Source organism: Vombatus ursinus, unplaced genomic scaffold, assembly GCF_900497805.2.
Source record: "Vombatus ursinus unplaced genomic scaffold, bare-nosed wombat genome assembly UNPS02014793.1, whole genome shotgun sequence".
NCBI classification, from domain to species: Eukaryota; Metazoa; Chordata; class Mammalia; order Diprotodontia; family Vombatidae; genus Vombatus; species Vombatus ursinus.
This window is the reverse complement of record NW_020954571.1, coordinates 12023519-12042954: the sequence shown is the minus strand read 5'-3', so window position 1 is coordinate 12042954 and position 19436 is coordinate 12023519. Positions and strand designations below refer to the sequence as shown.

Genomic DNA, 19436 nt, shown 5'->3' with positions numbered 1-19436 from the left:
GCTTAAGTCTAGTTTAAGGGATAAGGCATGAGCACTAATTATCATGCAATATTGTATGTTATAACATTTAAGCATTTATTAAGCTCTTGCTGTGTGCCAGGCACTGGGGATTCAAAGACAGAAATGAAACAGCCCCTGCCTTCAAGGAGCATCTGTTCTATTGAATAGAATATGGGGGGAGATAAGATGTATAAAATAGATACAAAGTAAATACAAGGTGATTTTGGATCAAGAAAGGCTTCATGTGAGGGTTGTCACTTGAACTGATAAGTATGTTAGATCCTGAGCCAATTATTGTGTGAGGTCTGAGGAGGAAGATTGGTATCAACCAGGGAGATCAAGGAAGGCTTCATGGAGGAGTTGGGTAGGTACAACAACTGAAGGAGAGAGAGGGTATTGCATTCATAGACATGGTGTGAGCAAGGCACACACAGGCTCAGGAGAGCTGATGTGGCCTTTTGGAGAACAGAGAATATACCTGTTTGTCTTGGAGCTTAGAGGTCATGGGCAGAAGAAATATAAGATAAAACTGGAAATGTAGGCTGGGAAGAATGAGTATTGACAAAGGGAAAATGCTTATCTGGGTGTAACAACAGGTTTTGAGAGGCCTGGGCTATGGGAGGGTAGACCAGGGCTAGAGAGAGGACTCCAGGCTTAGTCCTGTCTCCTTTCTTCCCTTACAATCCCCTTTTTCTTTAGCCTGGTGTCCCAGCTTTCACTGTGTCCCAGCCAGACTCCCCCCTGGAGGTTCTGAAAGACCGAGCCCGAAAGCTCATGGTGAGTAATTGTGCCTTTGGATTTTGGTGGGGAAGGAACTTTGTCACCTTCCTGGGCCACGTGTACCATTGGGATCCCCTGCGGAGCATGTCTCATCTGCCCTTATCTGCCCTGTTGTCTCTGCTGATTAAGGTTTGAGTTTGACTATACATCGAGGGATATAAGCCACTTACCTATCCTATTTCCAAGCCCTAACTGATTCTAACCTACCATCTTGATCTAAATTCAAGAAATGCCTCTAAGCCACATACCCTCTGCCCCTGGAAGCAGCATGGGCTCCTGGATTTTTGGCCCACTTCTGCTACTCTCTAACAGTAAAAGTTGTTTTGCCTCTGTTAGTCACCGTTTCTTTATCTTTGAAATGAGGATAATGCTACCTGACCTGCCTAAAGTCAGGGGCCTGGACCAGTTGATCTCTTGAGGGTCCCTTCATCTCTAAGAGCCAAAATTAAGTGCAGGACTCTCACAAGGCAGCATGTGGTAAATGTCAGCTTTTACTAATCTCTAAAGTCTTTTAGAGCAGGCTGATAAGGTTGGGAAAAGAAGAGAACCTTGGGGCCATCTAGTCTAATCCCTTCATTTTACAAATGGGGAACCAGAAGCCCAGTGCCTCTGCCAAGGTTCCAAAGTGCTCCAGGGGCAGAGCTGAGACTTGAAGCCAGGTGGCCTGGCTCCCATGTCTGTGTCCTTTATGGAGCCTCCTCCATAGAGCGAGTGGGATTGGAAGGTGGAGCCGGAGGCACTGCCTAGAGAGGAGGCAGGCGGGCACCTGGAATTTCCACACCCCTGATCACTTGGACAACGGAGAGCCCTGAAATAAAGCCTTTGCTTGTCTGTGCCCCGCAGTGTCCGCTGTACCTGTGCCCCCCACTGGAGGCCTTTGAGGAAGAAGCACAGCCACTGCACCTGGGGCTGGCAGGCGATCACCAGCGGAGCAATGCTGCTCTGGCTCTGCAGCTGGCCCGGTGCTGGCTGCAACGACAGGGCCACAAGGGTAAGGGGGAGTCTAGAAATGGCCTACTGTAGTGGAGCTCCTTTCTCCCCTGGGTCTGGCCACCTAGTGAATTCATTTCAATATGTGAGTCAGTCAGCGCGCAGTTAGAATAGCTGTTGATGTGCTCAGAGCTCAGAGGAATCTCAGTCCAACCTGAGCAAAAATCTTCTCTATAGCAGTTGTGATTAACCAGTTAGTAGTTACGGACCCTGCCTAAAGACTGTCTGCCCCTCATTACCCTTGTAGGAATTGAGGCAGAGAGATGGCAATGAGTTTGAGTTAAGAATGTGATATGGAGGAGTACCCTAGGCAGATAATTCCACTAATTTGTTGAAGGAAGAAGACTACACTGGCTCTATCTAGCTTTGTAACTATTTGTTACTTTCTTTAATTATCAAGTGGAGTGTAAACTCTTAACTCAGTTGATTTAAAGGGAAGTGAGTTTCCTGTCCTCACCAGGCCAGGAGTGCTGGGGGAATCTGGATACCTCAGGGCATGGGAACATTGGTAAATCCCTATGAATCTAAGGGTGTGAGTCTAGGAGAGAGTGAGGAAAGCTGCCAGCGAGCCAGCTGTATGTGCTACATGTCTCTTTCCTCTTCAGGTGTTTTTTAATAGGCTTCCCCCTAATGCTGGACCATGGGGTCTTAACATTGCTGCCTTTCCTGTACAGGTATTGGGGAGCTGAAGGCAACCAGGCTGACCTCCCGGCGAGCCCTGCCCCTGGCTCCTGTATTCCATCCCACCCTGCCCATGAAGCAGGGTAAGTACCCTGACATCTCTTGTCACTGGGGAGGGTGCCCTGATCTCTTGAAGGCATCCCATTAAATGTCTGAGGGGGAAGGGACTCGGGGCTCATCTAGTCCCAGCCCCTCCCTTTCCCATCCTGTCCTCCTCCTGCCTTTCCAGCCTCCTTCCACATCACACTCCATAGAGTCAGACACACTGGCCTCCTTGACAGTCAGTCGTATGAACAGCTAGCATTGGGGGAGTGCTATTTAAGGTTTGTGAAGTGCTTTATACAGGTGTTGTTAACTCCATTTTGCAGATAAGGAAACGGAGGTTAAATGACTTGCCCAGAGTCATAGCCAGAAGTGTCTGAGGCTAGATTTGAACTCAGGTTTTGGACTCCCAACTCCAGCTCTCTATCCATTGTGCCTCCTAGCTGTCCTTAATGAAGTAAAGAAGGAAGAAAGGAAGGAATGGTTTAATAAGCACCTACTGTATCAGCACGGTGCTAAGCAGTTTTTACAAGTATCTCATTTAGTCCTCACAACAGCTCCAGGAAGTAATTGCCATTATTCTACCCCACCTGACAGATGAGGAAACTGAGGCAGGCAATGGTTAAGTGACTTCCCCAGGGCCACACAGCTAGTAAGTGATTGGGGCCAGATTTGAATTGGAATCTTCCAGACTCCAGCCTCAGTGCCCCCTCCACAGGGCCAGCCAACTGACCTGTTCTTTACACACAGGGCTTCATCCCTGGACTACCCTCCCTCCCACCCTCCACCTCTAGACCCTCCCTGGCTTCCCTCAGGACTCAGCTCAGGTGCTACCTGTTACAGAGACCCTTTTCTGCTCCGCCCCTGCTGCTAGTGCTTTCTCAGCCAAGGTTACCTTGTGTCTGCTTTGTATGTGTTTTCTAAATTCCTCTAACATATAAATGCTTTTTCCCCCATTGGAATGTAAATTCCTTAGAGCAAAGACTGTTTTTGTTATCTTTGTGTCTGGTGCCTAGTACAATGTTTGCTTCATAGAGGATGCATAATAAATATTTGTTAATTAAACCCTCTCCATAACAGCCCTGTGCTCAGGCGGACAGGTCTGGACTCTAAACTGTTGGTAGCCATCCAGTTTTCTCCCTGGCTTCCACATACCTCCACTTGTGGTCTGACTGCTTTTAATCTCCTTTCCACTTTCGCCCCTTTGCTGAGGTTGTTCCTTTCACCTAGAAAGTCCTCCTTCATTCCCTCAATTTTCCTAATTTCCATTCAAGTTGGCTCAAGTTGGACCCTTCCCTGAAACCTTCTCTGACTTGCCCCAACAGCGTGATCTCCACGCATCCTCTGTTTCTCTTACTGTACTTAGTACCATGTCCTGTGGCCCTTTCTGATTCTCTAGACTTGTCTTGCCTGTGAACTTTGTCTCCTTAGCTAGACAGGAGCGGCCTTGAGGAATAAGGATAATGTCATAGGATCATAGATTTTGAGCTAGAGATGGCCATAGAGCTCCTAATCTCTTCATTTTCAGATGTTACATATCTTTTTACAAAAAATATGTTTATTAAGTTATCCGCAAAACCATCAAATTCTAGTAAAACCATAAATGATTTAGTTTGCTAAAATGACATTAACAAAAATGACCTTTTTTTCTTTTCTGCTTTTTTTCCCCGTATCTACTGTCAGATTTTGTTGCTATTTTCTCTTTAATAGAAGTTGCAGTCAGTGAATGTTTTCTGTTTCTGTTTTCATTCTCTGCATCCCTTCACATAAATCTTGGCACATTTCTTTGTATTTTCTTCATATTTGTTATTTCTAATGGAATGATAATACTGCATTGATGTATGACTGTGTTCAGCCATTCTCCGCTTGTTGCAAGTAGAGGCTTTTTTCCAGTTATTTGCAATAACAAAAAAGCCATTAAAAATATTTTTTTACCAAGAGGTCTTTACCCTCCCCTTACAACATCCTTAGGGTATAGCCCTAATTGTGGGATCCCTGGGTTAAGGGTACCACCATCAGTTTGATGACTGGCCTTACATGGTTAGATTGTCTTCCCCAAAGATCCACCCAGTTCACAGCTTTGCCAGCTGTGTAAGACTGGCTGCTTCTGCACAGTCCTGAGAACATGGAATTGTATCATTTTGACCATTTTTGCCAATTTAATGGGCATAAGGGGGGTGTAACTTGTCTCATTTCAACACGCATTTTATTACGTTCCCACCAAGACACTAGGGATGCCAAGACAGTGAAGCCCAGCCCTGGCCTCAAGGGGCCTCCTTTCTATTGGGGGGAGCTTCTGCGCACGTGCAGATGGATGAATGCAATTTGAAGGAGGAATAGCTGGAGGCTCGGCTCACAAAAGGTGGCACGTGGGAGCCGAGCCTTGAAGGCAGTTAAAGATTGGTGGAGAGGTGGAGAAGTGGGAAGGAGGGAGGGAGTGCATTCCAGGCATGGGAGACAGCCTGTGGAGAGGCACTCAGGTGGAAGATGGAATGTCGAGGTCAGGGAACAGCAGATGGCTCAGCTTGACTCTCAGAGACTATGGGAAGCAGAGGCTAATGTGAAATAAATAAGGAAATGTAGGCGGGAGCCCGATTGTAAAGGGCTCATGAATGCCAAGCATTTAAATAAATCTTAGCATTGTTCAACCAAAATATTTGTTAAAATCTGCCTTTCTTAGATTTTTAGAGAGTTTGAACAGTTGGAGTGCCTGTAAAATTTTGTGTTCCTTTGAGACCTTCTGTCTTTGCAGATCCTTTGCCTGGGAACGCATGTATTTCTTAGAAGTTTGTGCCAGGTCCTTGTAGATATATTTACTACAGTATTTTTCCCAGTCTTAAGAAACTGTATTAGGTTTGTTCTTTCCACAGCCCTTTCCCAATATTCCCCCCCTCTATGGAACTCCCTTACAACAAAGAAAAATGACGAAAACAGAAAGGGCCCACACAGAAATAGCCTGATAGCACATGTATCATTCAGTACCCATACCCATACCCACCTCTCTGCTAAAAAGCAGGAAATATGTTTCATTTGTCTTCCAAGATTAATATTAGCCATTGCATTTAATTTGAGATCAGTTACTTTTTCCAGGGTAATTTTCAGTTACATTAGAGAATTCTAGACATAGATTATTTTAACTCTGTACTCTGCATCAGTTCTTACAAGTCTTCTCGTGTTTCTCAGAATTCCCTGTGGTCATTGTTTCTTACATTGCCATAATAGTCTATTACATTTGTGTGCCACAACTTGTTCAGCTGTTCCCCAGTTAATTTATTATGTGTATATATAGTTTATGGTGCAGCATCTTTTGCATTCTCCTTGTTGCTGTTAAGATGATGATTCTAGTGAGGAACAGCAGCTGTCAGTTGGGTTGTGCCTCATTGGATATTCACCTGCCCCTTGTGTGGGGTCACCTCAGGTCCCAGGAGCCAATGCCCAGTATGACAGGTTCCTAAGCTCAGTGTTGTCCGCTCACCCCAAGGTGATTAAGCTCTGGGCAATCGATTCCTACCCGCCCGTCTCACATGGAACTTCCTGAGAGCCTAGAATGGCACGTGATTCATTTTTTTCCCCTGTATCTGGCCCACGAACCTGGGCTGGTCACCTGCATCTGTCAGCCAACTTCTCGGTGGTTAGAGTCTTATCCAAGACACCAAATTGCAGCTCTGAAGGTTATTTGGTGAATGTGGAGTTGAGTAAAGGGATTTATATTTTTAAGAGAGATTTTTAGCAAAATGTGCCCCCTGTAAGAACTGACCTTTTCTACACTATTGAGATTTCTGCCTAGAAAATCAGAACGGGGGTGGGGTGCAGCTAGGTGCTGCAGGGGATAGAGCACCAGTCCTGGAATCAGGAGGACCTGAGTTCAAATCCAGCCTCAGACACATAATACTTCCTAGCTGTGTGACCCTGGGCAAGCCACTTAACCCCAATTGCCTCACTTAAAAAAAAAAAAGTTTGATAAGACTGGTCACTACAGTACCCTTATTCCTGCAACATAGATACTGACCAATTTTTATTCTTCATTTCTTTTTTCTAAAGTCAGTCAATAAACCTTTATTTTTATTTATTGTTGTAGTTGTTGGGCAATGGGGATTAAGTGACTCGCCCAGCATCACACAGCTAGTGTTATGTGTCTGAGGCTAGATTTGAATTCAGGGCCTCCTGACTCCAGGGTGGGTGCTCTATCCACTGTGCCATCTAGCTGCCCCGATAAACATTTAGTAAACAACTCCAACGTGCCAGACACTGCGCTAGATGCTGGGAATACAATGACAATAATCAAAGCAGGCCCAGGCCTCCAGGAGCTTACCTTTAATGGAGAGGAGGCAGCTGTCGGGGGAGGGCGACAAAATAAATGCGGTGTAATTCGTCAGAGGAACTGGGTTCTAATTCTCACTCTACTACTTAGTCTATGGACAAATCATTTAACCTTTCTGAGCCTCAGTTAACTTCACATATCAAATAAGGAGGTGGGACTATATTACCTCTGAGGTCCTTTCCTCTTGTGGGCTTATGAAGAGGCTATAAAAGCTCTAAGTGTTTGAGGTTCCAAGGATGGAGAGAGAGCATTTCCAGCCTAGGGACATGGGGGGAGATCACAGAGCCTTCATGGAACAGATTACTCTTGATCATTGCATTCTCCATCCCACCACTTTGTTCCAGGGCTGCAGGACACAGAATGGCAAGGCCGGACGCAGATGTTGAGACGAGGCGCCCTCACCTGGTACTTGGATGGGGCTCACACCACCAGCAGCATTCAGGCTGGGGTGCGGTGGTTCCGCCGCGCAGTGCTCAACCAAGAGAAGCTTAACAAGTGAGTTCCTTTATCAGGGTGTGAGAATAAGGGGCATGGTTATTTAGGGAAGATGGGACTCTCTAGGCTTGCTCACTTTCCACTTAAACCTGCTGTCCTGTTCCTCCGCATATCTATAGTAACATTTATATAGCATTTACTGTGTGCCCAGCACTGTGCTCATTATAATCTCCAACCACCCTGAGAAGTAGGTGCTGTTATTATCTTCATTTTACATTTAAGGAAACTCAGGCAGACATGTTAAGTGACTTGCCCAGGATCACCCAGATAGTAAATGTGAGGTGAGATTTTGATTCAGGAGTCTTCCTGACTCCAGGCTTGGCTTCTCTATCCTTTGCACCACCTAGTTGCTCCAAGGTGTTGGGGTTCTGATCCCAGAGGCCCGTGGTATGATATGAGTCACTGGGTGCCCATCTTAGGAATTGGGGAGGAGTTTCCTTTTCTTTCCATGCCTGGAAGTCATATTATGTTTCATTTCTGTTAAAATCCTCTTCTTTCAAGCCACAGCTTAAGTGCTACCTCTTGCATGCAACACTCCCTGAACTTAGCAGCTGAAATTCTCTCTCTGTGCTGTTCTCATATTCTCCCACTCCTCTTCTCAGTCTGTCTCGTTCCCCCTCTCTCCTCCTTTTCCCTCTCCTCAGATGTTCCTGGAAAGCACTTTTTTTGACTTTACCCGCTACTAGACCTTTAGGGCAGGAAGAGTCTTTATTTTTATCTACTGCCTACCACGGGACACATGGTGGGGGCTTTAATGAATGTTTGTGCGGTTGAATTGGATTTCTCACCCACAGTGGCCCTGAGGTTCGGGTTTTGCTCTTCAATGCCACTGGAGAACGAGACACAGCAGCTCTACTCAAACTGCTGCAGGTAAGGTAACCTCTGAAGCGGCTAGCAGGGAATGATGCTTGGAGCTCCACTGCTGAAGGGCCTTGCAGTTCTCTTAGCGTCCACCAGGTGGGGCAGTTTCCCTAGAGGGGAGCCAGTTCTTCACCAGAACGTTAGCCCTGTAAGGATACTGTCAGGGTTTGCCCTTTCGTCCAATTCTCACATGTCCTAACTGGAGAAACTGAGTCCAAGAGAGGGGAATGGACTTGCCCAAGGTCGTACCGCTAGTCGGCAGCAGAGCCTCACCTAGAACCAAGCAAGGGCTGGGGCTTCAGGTAGCGCAGCGCTATTCCTCTGCCTGATAGCACTTTTATCCCATGGATCTTTCAGCCATGCCAGTTTGACTATGCTGTCTTCTGCCCCAATCTGACTGAAATGTCTCCTGTGGGAAATGCAGGTGAGAGACATCGAGGGCCCCAAAGCACCGAGGGGAACGAGGGTCATGGGGGTGGCCCTTGTCTGTTCCGCAGGCACTATCTGAGAGAGACGGTCATGCAGCCCCACCACATCCAGCTTGGGAAGTTGTATGCTCCCCTCCCCCTGCAAATCCCACCTACCCCTGGGTGGTACTCTGTTCTGTGCTAAACTTGCCGTCAGTGCCTTTGAGGGCAGTGGAGATGGCCAGCAGCAGAGACTGGAGAGAAGCATGCTCTTCTCTTCCCCTGTGTCCCCTCCCCTTTCATTTTAAGGAGCCCATCACCCAAGAGTGGCCTCACCCCAAACTCCGGCCTGGGAGGAGGAGGGCAGGCCAGGGTGTCTAAAGGGGGGTTTCTCCCTCTTTCATTCTTAACAATCAGGGGTGTGAGAAAAACAGGAAGGGACCGCAGAGAGCATCCAGTTCCACTCATCTCAAGCTACATGTGGGAAAGCTGAAATCCAGTGGTTTACCCAAGGTCACGGCCAGTTTAGTGCCAGAGCTGGGACTAGAATCCAAAGCTCTTGATCCCTAGTCTGGGGTTCTTTCTGCTGTACAGTGCTGCCTCAGTTGAACTTGGATGACCTTTCCCCGGTGACCCTCAGCCTTCTCCCCATCCGTACATTTTGTCCTGTTCCCCATCCTCTGGTGGAGATGAGGCCTCATCCTACTGTCCTGTCTCCCTCTCCCCTCACCCTTTAGACCAGCAGAACTTCACGGTCACCCTGGACCACATGCTGACACGATGTCTGGAGAACCAGAAACAGTGGAACCAGCTGGCAGAGGAGAAGGCAGGCATGGACCCCTGGTTGGCCCAGGCCCCAGAACCCAGCAGTGGACCCTTGCATGGGCCTCTTCTCCTGGTTCCTTCAGCTCCCCGGCCTCTCAACGCCAACTCTCTGGTCTTCAGCTGCATCTCCCATGCCCTGCAGTGGATCAGTCAGGGCCGGGACCCCCACTTTCAGCCTCCCAGCCCTCCCCAGGGGCTTCACTCCCACCCTGTGGCCAGCAGTGGGGCTGTCCTCCTCAAGGAAGCCTCCTCCATCCAGGTTCTGGTCACTGGCAGTCTTCACCTGGTGGGTGGTGTCTTAAAGCTCCTCGATCCCACATTGTCCCAGTAGTGGGGCCGGAGCTCATTCCTGGAGGGGAGCAGTTCCCTCTGCCTGTGGCCTTTTCATTTCCATTCCTTCTCTCTTCCCTATCTTCCCCAAACTCTTCCACGTCTGACAGGTGCCTTTTTTCCTTCTGCTTCTGAACTTTCCATGCCATGTAAGGCTTCCTGCTTTGAAGGAGGTGAGGTGTGGGGTGGGGAGGTGGGAATGGGGTGAGAGAAGGCCTCTTCTTTTGTTACCTCCCTCAGAAGGGAACTGTGTGTGCTAGATTTCTCTTCCTGGGAGGCCAGGAGGGGCTCAGCTGGGCCAGGCTGTTTCTCCAGTCTCAGATGGGTACAGCTTATCTCACCAGAGTAAGACTGATCAGGATTCCTGGGTCTCAGTCCCAACCCAGCCTTCCACTGACAAACTGTGCTGACTTGTGCAAGTCCCCTTGAGGCAACCCACTCTGTGCCTCAGTTATCCTGTCACTGGAAAATGGGAGGAGGCGTACCCCCCTCCACCACTGCTGTTACAATCCTCTCCCCCAGTCCTGCCCTGAAGGGCACCCAGACTCTGACACCCCCCAGCCCCCGCCTGGGTGTCCTCGGGAGCCCGGAAGCTGTGGAGCCGGAGGCCTTCCTGGCCCGGGCCCAGTACATTGTGTGAGCAGGCTGGCTGGAGGCCCAGGGCCCTGCTGCTTGATAGATTTCCTCCTCCCAGAGGGTTCTGGGAAAGCTGAGGGCCCTGACCCTGGGTGGGGTTTGGTCCTAAGGAGGGGGCAGAGCAGAGTCATGGAGTACAAGATGATAGTAAGTTAAAGCTTTTTTAATTAAAAAACTTTTTGTTTCCCAAGAGACTTATGCCTCAAGCTTCTCTGACTGCCCAGACAAACAAGAAGGTTGATATCCATGAAATGTAGCTTAGGGAGAGCTTGGATTTTGAGTTCTAGTTCTTATGAGCCGAGTTCCTTTTGGACAACTCACTTCCCAACTTGGGACCTCAGTTTCCCCTCTGGAGGAGGGGAGCCTCTAGCTGAGGCTAGATCACATAATCCAGTCCCTTCCAGCTCCCCACATTCCTTTATCCCACAAGCCAGCCTCCTTTCTGGTCTCCCCTGGACATGGGGGACCTGAGAGCCCAGTCCAGTTTATAGCAGATATGCTCCAGAATCTTACTCAGAGTTCTGGGCAAAAGATCTACATAGGTCCTGGCATCCTTGTGAAGAAATGCTCTTGGAAGACTGGGAGCAGTTAAACTCCCCTCGCCTACCTTTAAATCTCTTTGACAGAGAAAGAACACTGGATGTTCTTTCTAGGCAACTAGGTGACTGAGTGGAAAGAATGTTGGAGGTGAAATTAAAAAAACTTGGGTTCAAATCCTCCCTCAGGCACTTAATAAAGCTGAGTGACCCTGGGCAAGACACTTGATCCCTTCTTGCCTCAGTTTCCTCATCTGTAAAATGAGGCTAATAGCACCTACCTCCCAGGTTTGTTGTGAGGATCAAATGAAATACTAATTGTAAATTTCTCTGCAAACTTGAAAGCACTGGATAAATGCCAACTGCAGTTAGTATATGGAGTGAGAAGACCGTGGGTCCAAATCCTGGCTCCCCAAGTTACAAGCCATGTGTGGGACAAGCTGCTGGACTTTGCTTAGTCTTCCCCATGTGTGAAAGGGCGATGATACTGCTGACTTCCTTCCCTAGGCTGTTGGGATCGAAGGGATTTATAAAGTGTAAAGTGCCCTTATGTTATGGTGAGGGGGCCGTTTACGGCTCTTTATGCATGTATGTATGTATGTATATACGTATGTATGTATGTATGTATATACGTATGTATGTATGCATGCATGCAGGTAAAAGCTGTTGCTTTCCTAGAAGTCGTCTTCCAGCATGGCAGCAGTGAGAGCAGAGGATGGGGCCCTGTGGCTTCGGGATCCAGTCATCCCTTGGCCCGAGGAGAAGCTCACTCGTTATCTCCATCCTCTGTTGCCTTGTGGCCAAGGGAGGGGCAACAAAGACTTGTCCCTCAGTCATTTTTCTTGCTGGCATATATAGAATGGAGACCACTACTGGTCAGGAGTCCCTTTGGCTAGCCCCGGGTGCAGCCCCGCTTCTGAGCTGTGTTCCCCCTGGAGGGCCTGGGGCAGGTGGGTGCTGGGGCCCATGGGTGAATTGTCTGTGGCTGCAGCAGCCAGAGAAGAAAGATGGGAGGAGAATCTGGGGGAGCTTAAGGCTTTGACTGGTGGCAGAGGGAACACGTCCTGGGGGGCTGTGAGCTAGGGAGTGCTTTGGGACAAATCCAAATGGGGAAGAAGGGAGAGGAGCTGGCCCCAGCCTGTGCCACATAGCTAGCTACAGGATTCAGCTTTGATCTCTCTCCCAATCCCTTAAACAACCTTGGGGACCGTTGTGAAGTGGGGAGGCCAAGTTCTTGGTATAAAATTCACTCATTCCCTTTTATCTGCAAACTCTCCAGAGCTCAAAAAACTCTGGACCAATATTAAAATAACATACATTTATACAATAACATAGAAATACCGTGAGGCATATATACAGCTCAGGAAGTATGCCTCTCACCCCTGAAACTTCACGACCGGTTGAGAGGTGGTCTTTTGGAACCCAGATTCCCAGTGATGAACTCAAGGTGATTTGAGATGGGACCCATCTTGAGAGAGGTGGAGGAAGAGGTTCTGTCCATGACCTGAAGCTGTGACTCATCAAGCTCTGGGACAGGATTGTCTTTAGGGCTGGGGTTTGGGTGGACACAACCATTCATTGAATGTGTAAGAGTCTGGGGCCCAGACTCCTGGTTATCAGCTGTGCCAGTCTCTCCTGAAGGCGCTGCCAACACCCATTTCTGCTCTTGGGTGTGTGTAGGGGGTGTAGTTTGTCTCTGAGGGTGTCAGGCTCATGATGACTCCCTGGCCTTACCTTCCACCCCCACACCCCTCAACCATCTTTGGTCCAAAGAGGCTGGACCCAGGATGACTCTTCAAAAGTCCAGAGTGTAGAAAAATGCAGGCACGGTTCCTGGAATTTGGAGACATGGTCCAGGTAGAGGGTGCCAAGTGAGCCTTCTCAGGCTGAAGATGGTACAAGCTGAGCCAGTGGGGGTGAGTTAGGGTGGGTTATGCCATGCTGCTGGTGGAGCAGGGCGTGCTCTGAGTGCTGCCAATGCTGTGGTTGGTGCTGCTGCTCTCGGAGGCTGGCCCTGTGGCCATCACTGGCTGCCTTTTGCCTGGAGGACCTGGGTGGGGGCCGGTGGTTGGAGTGGTGATAAACCACCCCACCTCCTGCAGTGAGTTCCAAACCAACTGACTCCTCTCCCAACCTCCCCCTCCCATCCTAATAACTCCCTAGACTGGTTTCCGTGGGAGAGTGAGATAACTGATCCCCCACCCTCCCTTAGGGTGCTCCCTCATTAGCCACGGAAGGCTGAAGGAGAAAACTTGAACAGTAGGATTCCTAGCTCAGCATAGGGCCCAGATGCCCAGTCTGGAGGCCTAAGGCTCACCCATCTGTTTTGGGAAGGGGAGGGGATGCTGGTCAAGAGGGAGGAGGGTACTCACGGGTATGGGAGTAGATGTACCAGAGGGCAGCAGTGAGCAGGGCTCCAATGATGAAGGCTCCAAATGTGATTCCCAGGACAGCAGGCATGCCCAGGCCTTGGGCTAGCAGGAGATAAGAAGTGGCAGATCAGAAGAAGGTTCCGTGTCATTCTGCAGGGCCTCCAACCTCTCCTTACCCCTTCAGGTCCCTCTGAATCCCAAGCAAAGCCTTGGGCAGGTCAGACCCAACCCCATTCGTTGCCCAGAGTCCATGGCTATTCCCTGGTGTCTAGGCGGGGCTAACCTGTCGTAATTCTCCCGCCCTAACATTTTTCTCACCAATGGTGTTTTAGTCCATTGGGTTTTGAGTCACTGGGAATGATCAATAACAGGTCCCCAAAGAGCCTTCAGTCTCACCCTCTTGTCTCTGAGCCTCTAAACAACCCGGGCCTTTATAGCCAGATATCCACAGGCCTTGTTTCCTTCAAGGAACAATGTCTCTGGACATTGTCCAGACCTGATCCCTGAGGGTTTTTCATGTCAGTGATAAATTTTTTTGGCATTATGTTCTAGCTCTGGGCCCCCTATCCTTTTCCAGAAGGAGAATCTATTTCCTCAGTCTTGAGATCATGGGCAGTGGGAAGTTGGGGAGGGGGAGATGTGTGTGATACATCCCAGGCTAACCCTAAGGGCTTTGTGGTACGGTAGCAGCGTGCTGCACTTCACAAGGTCAGGTTTTGTGGTTAAGTCTTCCACAGGCCCACCTAACATAGTGATCAGCTGTCCTTGGGCTGTGCTCAGTCTTTATGGTGGAAGTTGTCCCTCCCTGACTAAATCTGCAGAATATTCACCCGAAGTTTAACCCTAGAGCTATTGTGATTTTCATATTTCGTGGCACTTCTGGTTTCCCTCTATTTCTCTTAAAACTGAGAGCCAACCCTTCTCCCCAACAGTGCTTGGAACTACCAGTTCTCCAAAAGGTGTAACCAAGTCTCCTAGCTCTTCTGAAGAAGCCAAGACGCTAAGGTAGCAAAGGCCCTTCCTCTCTTTCCTGGACACCTGGGTCCTTTCTAGGGAATGTTGGCTCTGGCCTTAAAGGGGAGGGGAGGAGGGAGAGGGGGAGGATCAGTGCCGACCCCAGGGTCAGCGACTCTTCCTGCTCACTGGGGACAGGGGTCTTCAGGGAGGTGAGCAAACAGAGGCCGGAAGCCAAGGGGGAAAGAAGGGGGGAGAGTAATCCATTCTGGGGGCTACTAGGAAGGGGAGAGATGTGTCCCAGGCACGTTCCAGAAAGGAAGGAAACCAAGCCACACTCTCCAGGGTAGCAGCCACTCTCTGGAGCCCTCATCTGTAGGAAGCCAGCCGGGCCAAGAAGAGCTACTTGCCAGTTTGACCGGTCCCCCAGAGGAATGCTCCATCCCCTTCTGCCCCACTCCCAGGAGAGTGTCCTGTATAGAAGAGCTCAGAGGTGAAGCCAAAAGTCGAGGCTGCGGCCATCTCAAGGGAAGAGGTTTTTTCCCTGCTTAGCAACACTAACAGTACAAACACAGTGCAAGATAGATGATCTGAGCTTGCCTCCAGCCCTAGCATGTTATGAATAGTTCTCTGGTCTTCTTCAATCTGATGGGCCTGGGGCACCTGGGCTGTGCTCCAGTTTCTCTTCTCAGGGCTTATCTTTGAGTTTCTCCTCCCTTCTGGCCTTTCATGAGTCCCACAGCTCCCAGACACAGTCCTGGGCTAATGTCGCCTTCCCCACATGCTGCCAGTCTGGATTTCCATTTGAGGGTGCCCAGATCTCAGCCTCAGAAACCTTCTACCCATCTCTTAACTCCTGGAGGGGTAAAAGGTCAAAATTCTACTCACTTGTTGGTATGGGATTGCTGATGTTTAACTTCATAGAGGTCTTAACGAGAGTCTTGGTCTAGGGCGCAGGAAGAAAGGATAGCATTTTGTAGCTCTGTATCTTAGATACCTCCACACAGCTCAACTGTACCCCATTCTTCAAGTTTCAATTCATGCCACCTCTCCTGGTCACTCTGGTTCGCAGTAATGTCCCCTAACTCCCAACCTCCAGAGCAGTTACTAGACATACCATGAACCTCCCAATTTACACATCCAGCCTGGTGTTTGTTTACATTAGTAACCTTTGTGTGTATTCTATCTCCCCAACTAGACTGCAAACTCCTTGAGGGAAGGGACCATGTCTTGGGTACTGTTGTACCCCCATGGCATCTAGCACGTAGTAGGTTTCCACAACTTTGAGACTTAAAGCACGTATCATATGATATTGTGAAATAGAGGTGTCTGTGTTGATGTTTGATAGCAAACTCCTTGAATAAATGATATTGCTAGCATTTTATGTAGCAATTCTTATCTTCCTGAGTTCAAATCTGGCCTCAGACTCTTCCTAGCTGTGTGATCCTGGGCAAGTCACTTAACTCTGCCTTGGTTCCTCATCTGTAAAATGAGCTGGAGAAAGAAATGCTACCACTCTAATATCTCTGCCAAGAAAATCCCAAATGGGGTCATGAAGAGTCAGACATGATTGAAAGACCGAACAACAACAATTACAATGCATGTTATGTATTTTATCTCACTTGATGTTCACAACAACCCTGTGGGGTGAGTGTTATTATTATCCCCATTTTACAGATGAAGAAACTGAGGCTGAGAGCAGTTAAGAGACTTAGAGTCACACAGCTAGAAAGTATACGAAGGAAGATTTGAACTCAGGTCTTCCTGAAATCTAGCACCATATCAAATGTGCCACTGGCTATCTCTAAACACTGCACACAGTGTTCATTGTATTGCTATGTGCTGATTACAGCTAGCCAGATAACAGCTACCACAAGATCTCTTTCCTTTCCAGAGGGCCCTTTTCCTTTCCCAGAGGGCCCCAGAGCCCTTACCTCGTGTTTGTTCTGGAGGGTCAGTCCTACGTTACAGCTAAGTGTGGCGGCCATCGGTGTGGGCACCATGTGACCCCGGAGAAGGAAGCTGAATTGGATCCTGTTGGAGTCTGCTGCCAGGAAGTTCACCCGGGGGCTCTTGGCCATCTGGTCATGGATTAGTTCCACAGGGTCAGCCTCTGGCCCCAGGTCCAGGGAGCAGCTGTCCAGGTGTGCAGTGAGCTCTTCAATTGCTGGGGTCACTATCACCTGTGGAAAGAGTGTCTCAGAACAGCAAGAAGGATGGATCCCTTGGTCCAAGACCAGCCTTCGGGTGGGGCAGGGCAATGACTAGAGATGTGGAACCCTGGGGCCTCCCCCTTTCATTCTGTCTCTTAAGTGGGTAGCACTCCTGAGGACTTGGGCAGTGGTGGTGGAGGCAGAAAGACCTGTACCTGTACATAGACCCGTTGTCCCAGCTCAATGGTGCTGGAGGTTCGAAGGAATTGCTGGCTGCTATAGGCATCCATGTGGACAGAGAAGGCACTGGTGTTAAGACACTCAACCTCTATCTGTAAGGAACAGGGAGGCAGGCACATGGTTCTCAGTTACTTCAGGAAGGAGATCAGAGAGATTCCATGTGTGACAAACTCATTCAAGGTAATGGGCACATTGGTTAGGAGAGTGTTTTAGGGGTTGTCCCACCCTAGGCCAAGGAACGTGATGGACCATTGTGTGGATGAATTTTCTTATTCTACAGATATGGAAACATCCTGAGCAATGAAACAACCTGGGTTACAACAGCAAGTTAGACACAAGGAACCCCCGCCTACCCCAGAACACAGTTGACTCTGTTACTCTGCTGACTCAGTATGTACTGGTGGGCAGGAGAGATCAGTCATGCCCCACTTCCCTTACCCCCCACCCTTGGCAGTCAGTGAGGGAACTAAGGAATGCCAAGTTTTAGACTAGAGAATATGGATTAAAACACAGGAATCTAAGTGAGGGAAGGAGGAGAGAAAGGGAAGAGAGTTCCTACTCACCAGAATTGGAACAGAGCTGGAGGCCAAGGTTACAGCCACCTGGGGGAACAGAAATCAAGAACTAGAACACAATGTCAGAGCTGACCAAGACCTTGAAGAGAGCCTAATTCAATCTGCTCATTTTACAGAGGGAAAAACAGGGCTGGTGAGGTAGGGCAAGTTAACTGCCCAACCATAGGCATAAAGTGAGCTAGTGGCAAGCCAGAAACAGTCACTCATCCAGTCTAGGATATCCAAAATGTAAGGGAACCCTTGAGACTTGAAGAGGCAACTTGAAGACCAGTTAAAAGACCTCAAGAATTGGAACAGCCTGGAATTGTCAGTCTTAAAAGGATGGCGGATCCATGGGAGTGGCTCTTAGCTGGGAGATTGGTTTAAGGCTCAAGCTTCAACTCACCTCGTTGTTTAAAATGACACCTTTCTTCACATTCATACCACACCCATAGAAGGTACTGCTCAAGACTAGCTGGTTATCTTTCTCTTGTGACTGGCAAGTGGGGTCCCGGAAGGAGAGATGGTTGATCTGACAGTTCAGGACCTGGGAAGGAGCAGGGAGCTGTCAGGATGGGGAGACCCACATAACTCGCTAAATCATGAAACTGGAGAATGTCAAAGCTGGAAGCAGCCTCAGAGATCAGATTTAATTCCTGCATTTTATAGAGAAGGAAATGGAGGCCCAGGGTGTTGTTTTGTGAATAGTCTTCATTCATTCCTTCATCAAACATTTTTGTGCAAAGCACTGTAATGGGGAGAGTTTAAGTTTTGATAAACCACAAACATTTATTAAGTGCCTACTATGTACTAAGCATGAGGATCCAAAGACAACAAATAAAAACACTTTCTACCTTCTAAGAGCTTTCATCCTTTTGGAGAAGACAACACCTACGTGATAAGACATGGAATTTAAAGTATAGTTGGAGGGTAAGATAGAAACACATAACTATAATATGTGATATTCAGTGGTGAGTGCATTATAGAGGTGCAAAATAAATTGTTATGTAAGGCCTGAAGAAGGTCATTCCTGGAAGGGTAAATCAAGGAAGATTCCATGGAGGAGACAGACATTTGAGTAGGATGTGTTTGTCATCTTGCTACAGAGCCCAATCCAAGCATTCCTGGATTCGACCTGTTTCTTCAACGTCTCCAGATCAGTCTCAGACCCTAACTCTGCCTTCCATACTCTTTGCAGGTCCTCCCCTCCCCTCCCCTGCCCCAATACTTGCCCATACCATGATAAATTCCTTCTTTAACACCAGTGTCATGCTGTCTGGGGAGCACTGGGGCAAAAGCAGGGAACTCAGCAGAGGCAAATAACAAGACATCATGGGTGGGGTTGTCAGCACTGGAGAAGGTGAGGTTTCTATCTTGGGAGCTGTAGAAAAAATCAGGAGATTAGGGCCAGGAGCCCAACATTTCCAACTTTTTCCCAACCCAACTTCCACCTGGTTACTCCACAAAGGGTGGATTCATGGGACACTGGAGCCAGAAGGACAGGTAGAGACTTTATAGTTTTATAGTCATGGAAGCTAAAACCCAAAGAGATTAGTTCAAAGACATGCAGTAAGTTAAGAGAAGAATCAGGACTAAAACCAAGGCCTTCTGACCAGTCCAGACTATAAGGCTGTATGTACCCCTCAAGGTTCTGGATCATGGCTGAGTTTTGGGGAAGACCCAAGAGGTTCCCATAAGGGATCAAGAAGTCTTAGAGTGGGGGGTCTCACCACAACTAGGGGCCCATAGGGCAATGTGGCTGGTAGGTGGAATCTCCACGTAGGAGGCGATGATGCTAGCATTGAACTTCCTCTGGGCCTCATGAAGTAGTCCCTGGATAGTGTCAGAGAGGATGGAACCAGGGATGCTCTTGTCAGGAAAGATCTTGAAGGAGTATTCACCTGTGGTCTGAGGTAGGGAGAGAGAAACAGAGAAAGACAGACAAGGGGTGATGGGGAAGAAGGAAAGCAGGAATTGAGAGAGAAAAGGGGGAAGAAAGGAAAAAGCAAAGATGAAGGGAGAAAAGATGCAGGAGAAAGAGATCAAGGGAAGATGGAAAGGCAGATGCAGAAAAGAGCAAAGGTAGGAAAGAGAGAGAGAAGAGAAATGAGCACTGTATAGTGAAAACCATTTTCTTCCTTTTTACCTTTAGCCATAAAGAACTGGGGACCCTCCATTCCTTCTCTCCCAGAGCTCCTTATCCTAACTCATGCAAATGCATCTTTCCACAGCCCTTCCAATTCTAATAGTCTTTAACTC

General features: G+C 48.5%; 2 protein-coding genes across 5 annotated transcripts in view; one reads left to right on the top strand and one right to left on the bottom strand.

The window, feature by feature from the left end:
- The window catches only part of FPGS (folylpolyglutamate synthase), a 34335-nt gene extending 23773 nt beyond the window's left edge, over positions 1-10562 (top strand). For 3 of the 4 annotated variants that reach the window (XM_027869441.1, XM_027869439.1, XM_027869442.1), the window contains exons 9-15: positions 700-777; positions 1624-1771; positions 2445-2534; positions 7159-7309; positions 8104-8179; positions 8528-8594; positions 9315-10562. In XM_027869441.1, coding sequence (XP_027725242.1) covers positions 700-777; positions 1624-1771; positions 2445-2534; positions 7159-7309; positions 8104-8179; positions 8528-8594; positions 9315-9733 — 1029 coding nt within the window. In that variant the 3' untranslated portion in view covers positions 9734-10562. The remainder of the gene's footprint in view (positions 1-699; positions 778-1623; positions 1772-2444; positions 2535-7158; positions 7310-8103; positions 8180-8527; positions 8595-9314) is intronic. The other variant, XM_027869440.1, reaches the window with a different exon arrangement.
- Positions 10563-12138: 1576 nt separating this feature from the next.
- The window catches only part of ENG (endoglin), a 37090-nt gene continuing 29792 nt past the window's right edge, over positions 12139-19436 (bottom strand). Inside the window, exons 7-15 of the mRNA XM_027869438.1 lie at positions 18908-19085; positions 18416-18558; positions 17584-17724; positions 17187-17225; positions 16599-16715; positions 16165-16413; positions 15119-15176; positions 13277-13378; positions 12139-12954 (exon numbers count right to left, since the gene is read on the bottom strand). Of these exons, the coding sequence (XP_027725239.1) occupies positions 12836-12954; positions 13277-13378; positions 15119-15176; positions 16165-16413; positions 16599-16715; positions 17187-17225; positions 17584-17724; positions 18416-18558; positions 18908-19085 (1146 nt within the window). The 3' untranslated portion in view covers positions 12139-12835. The remainder of the gene's footprint in view (positions 12955-13276; positions 13379-15118; positions 15177-16164; positions 16414-16598; positions 16716-17186; positions 17226-17583; positions 17725-18415; positions 18559-18907; positions 19086-19436) is intronic.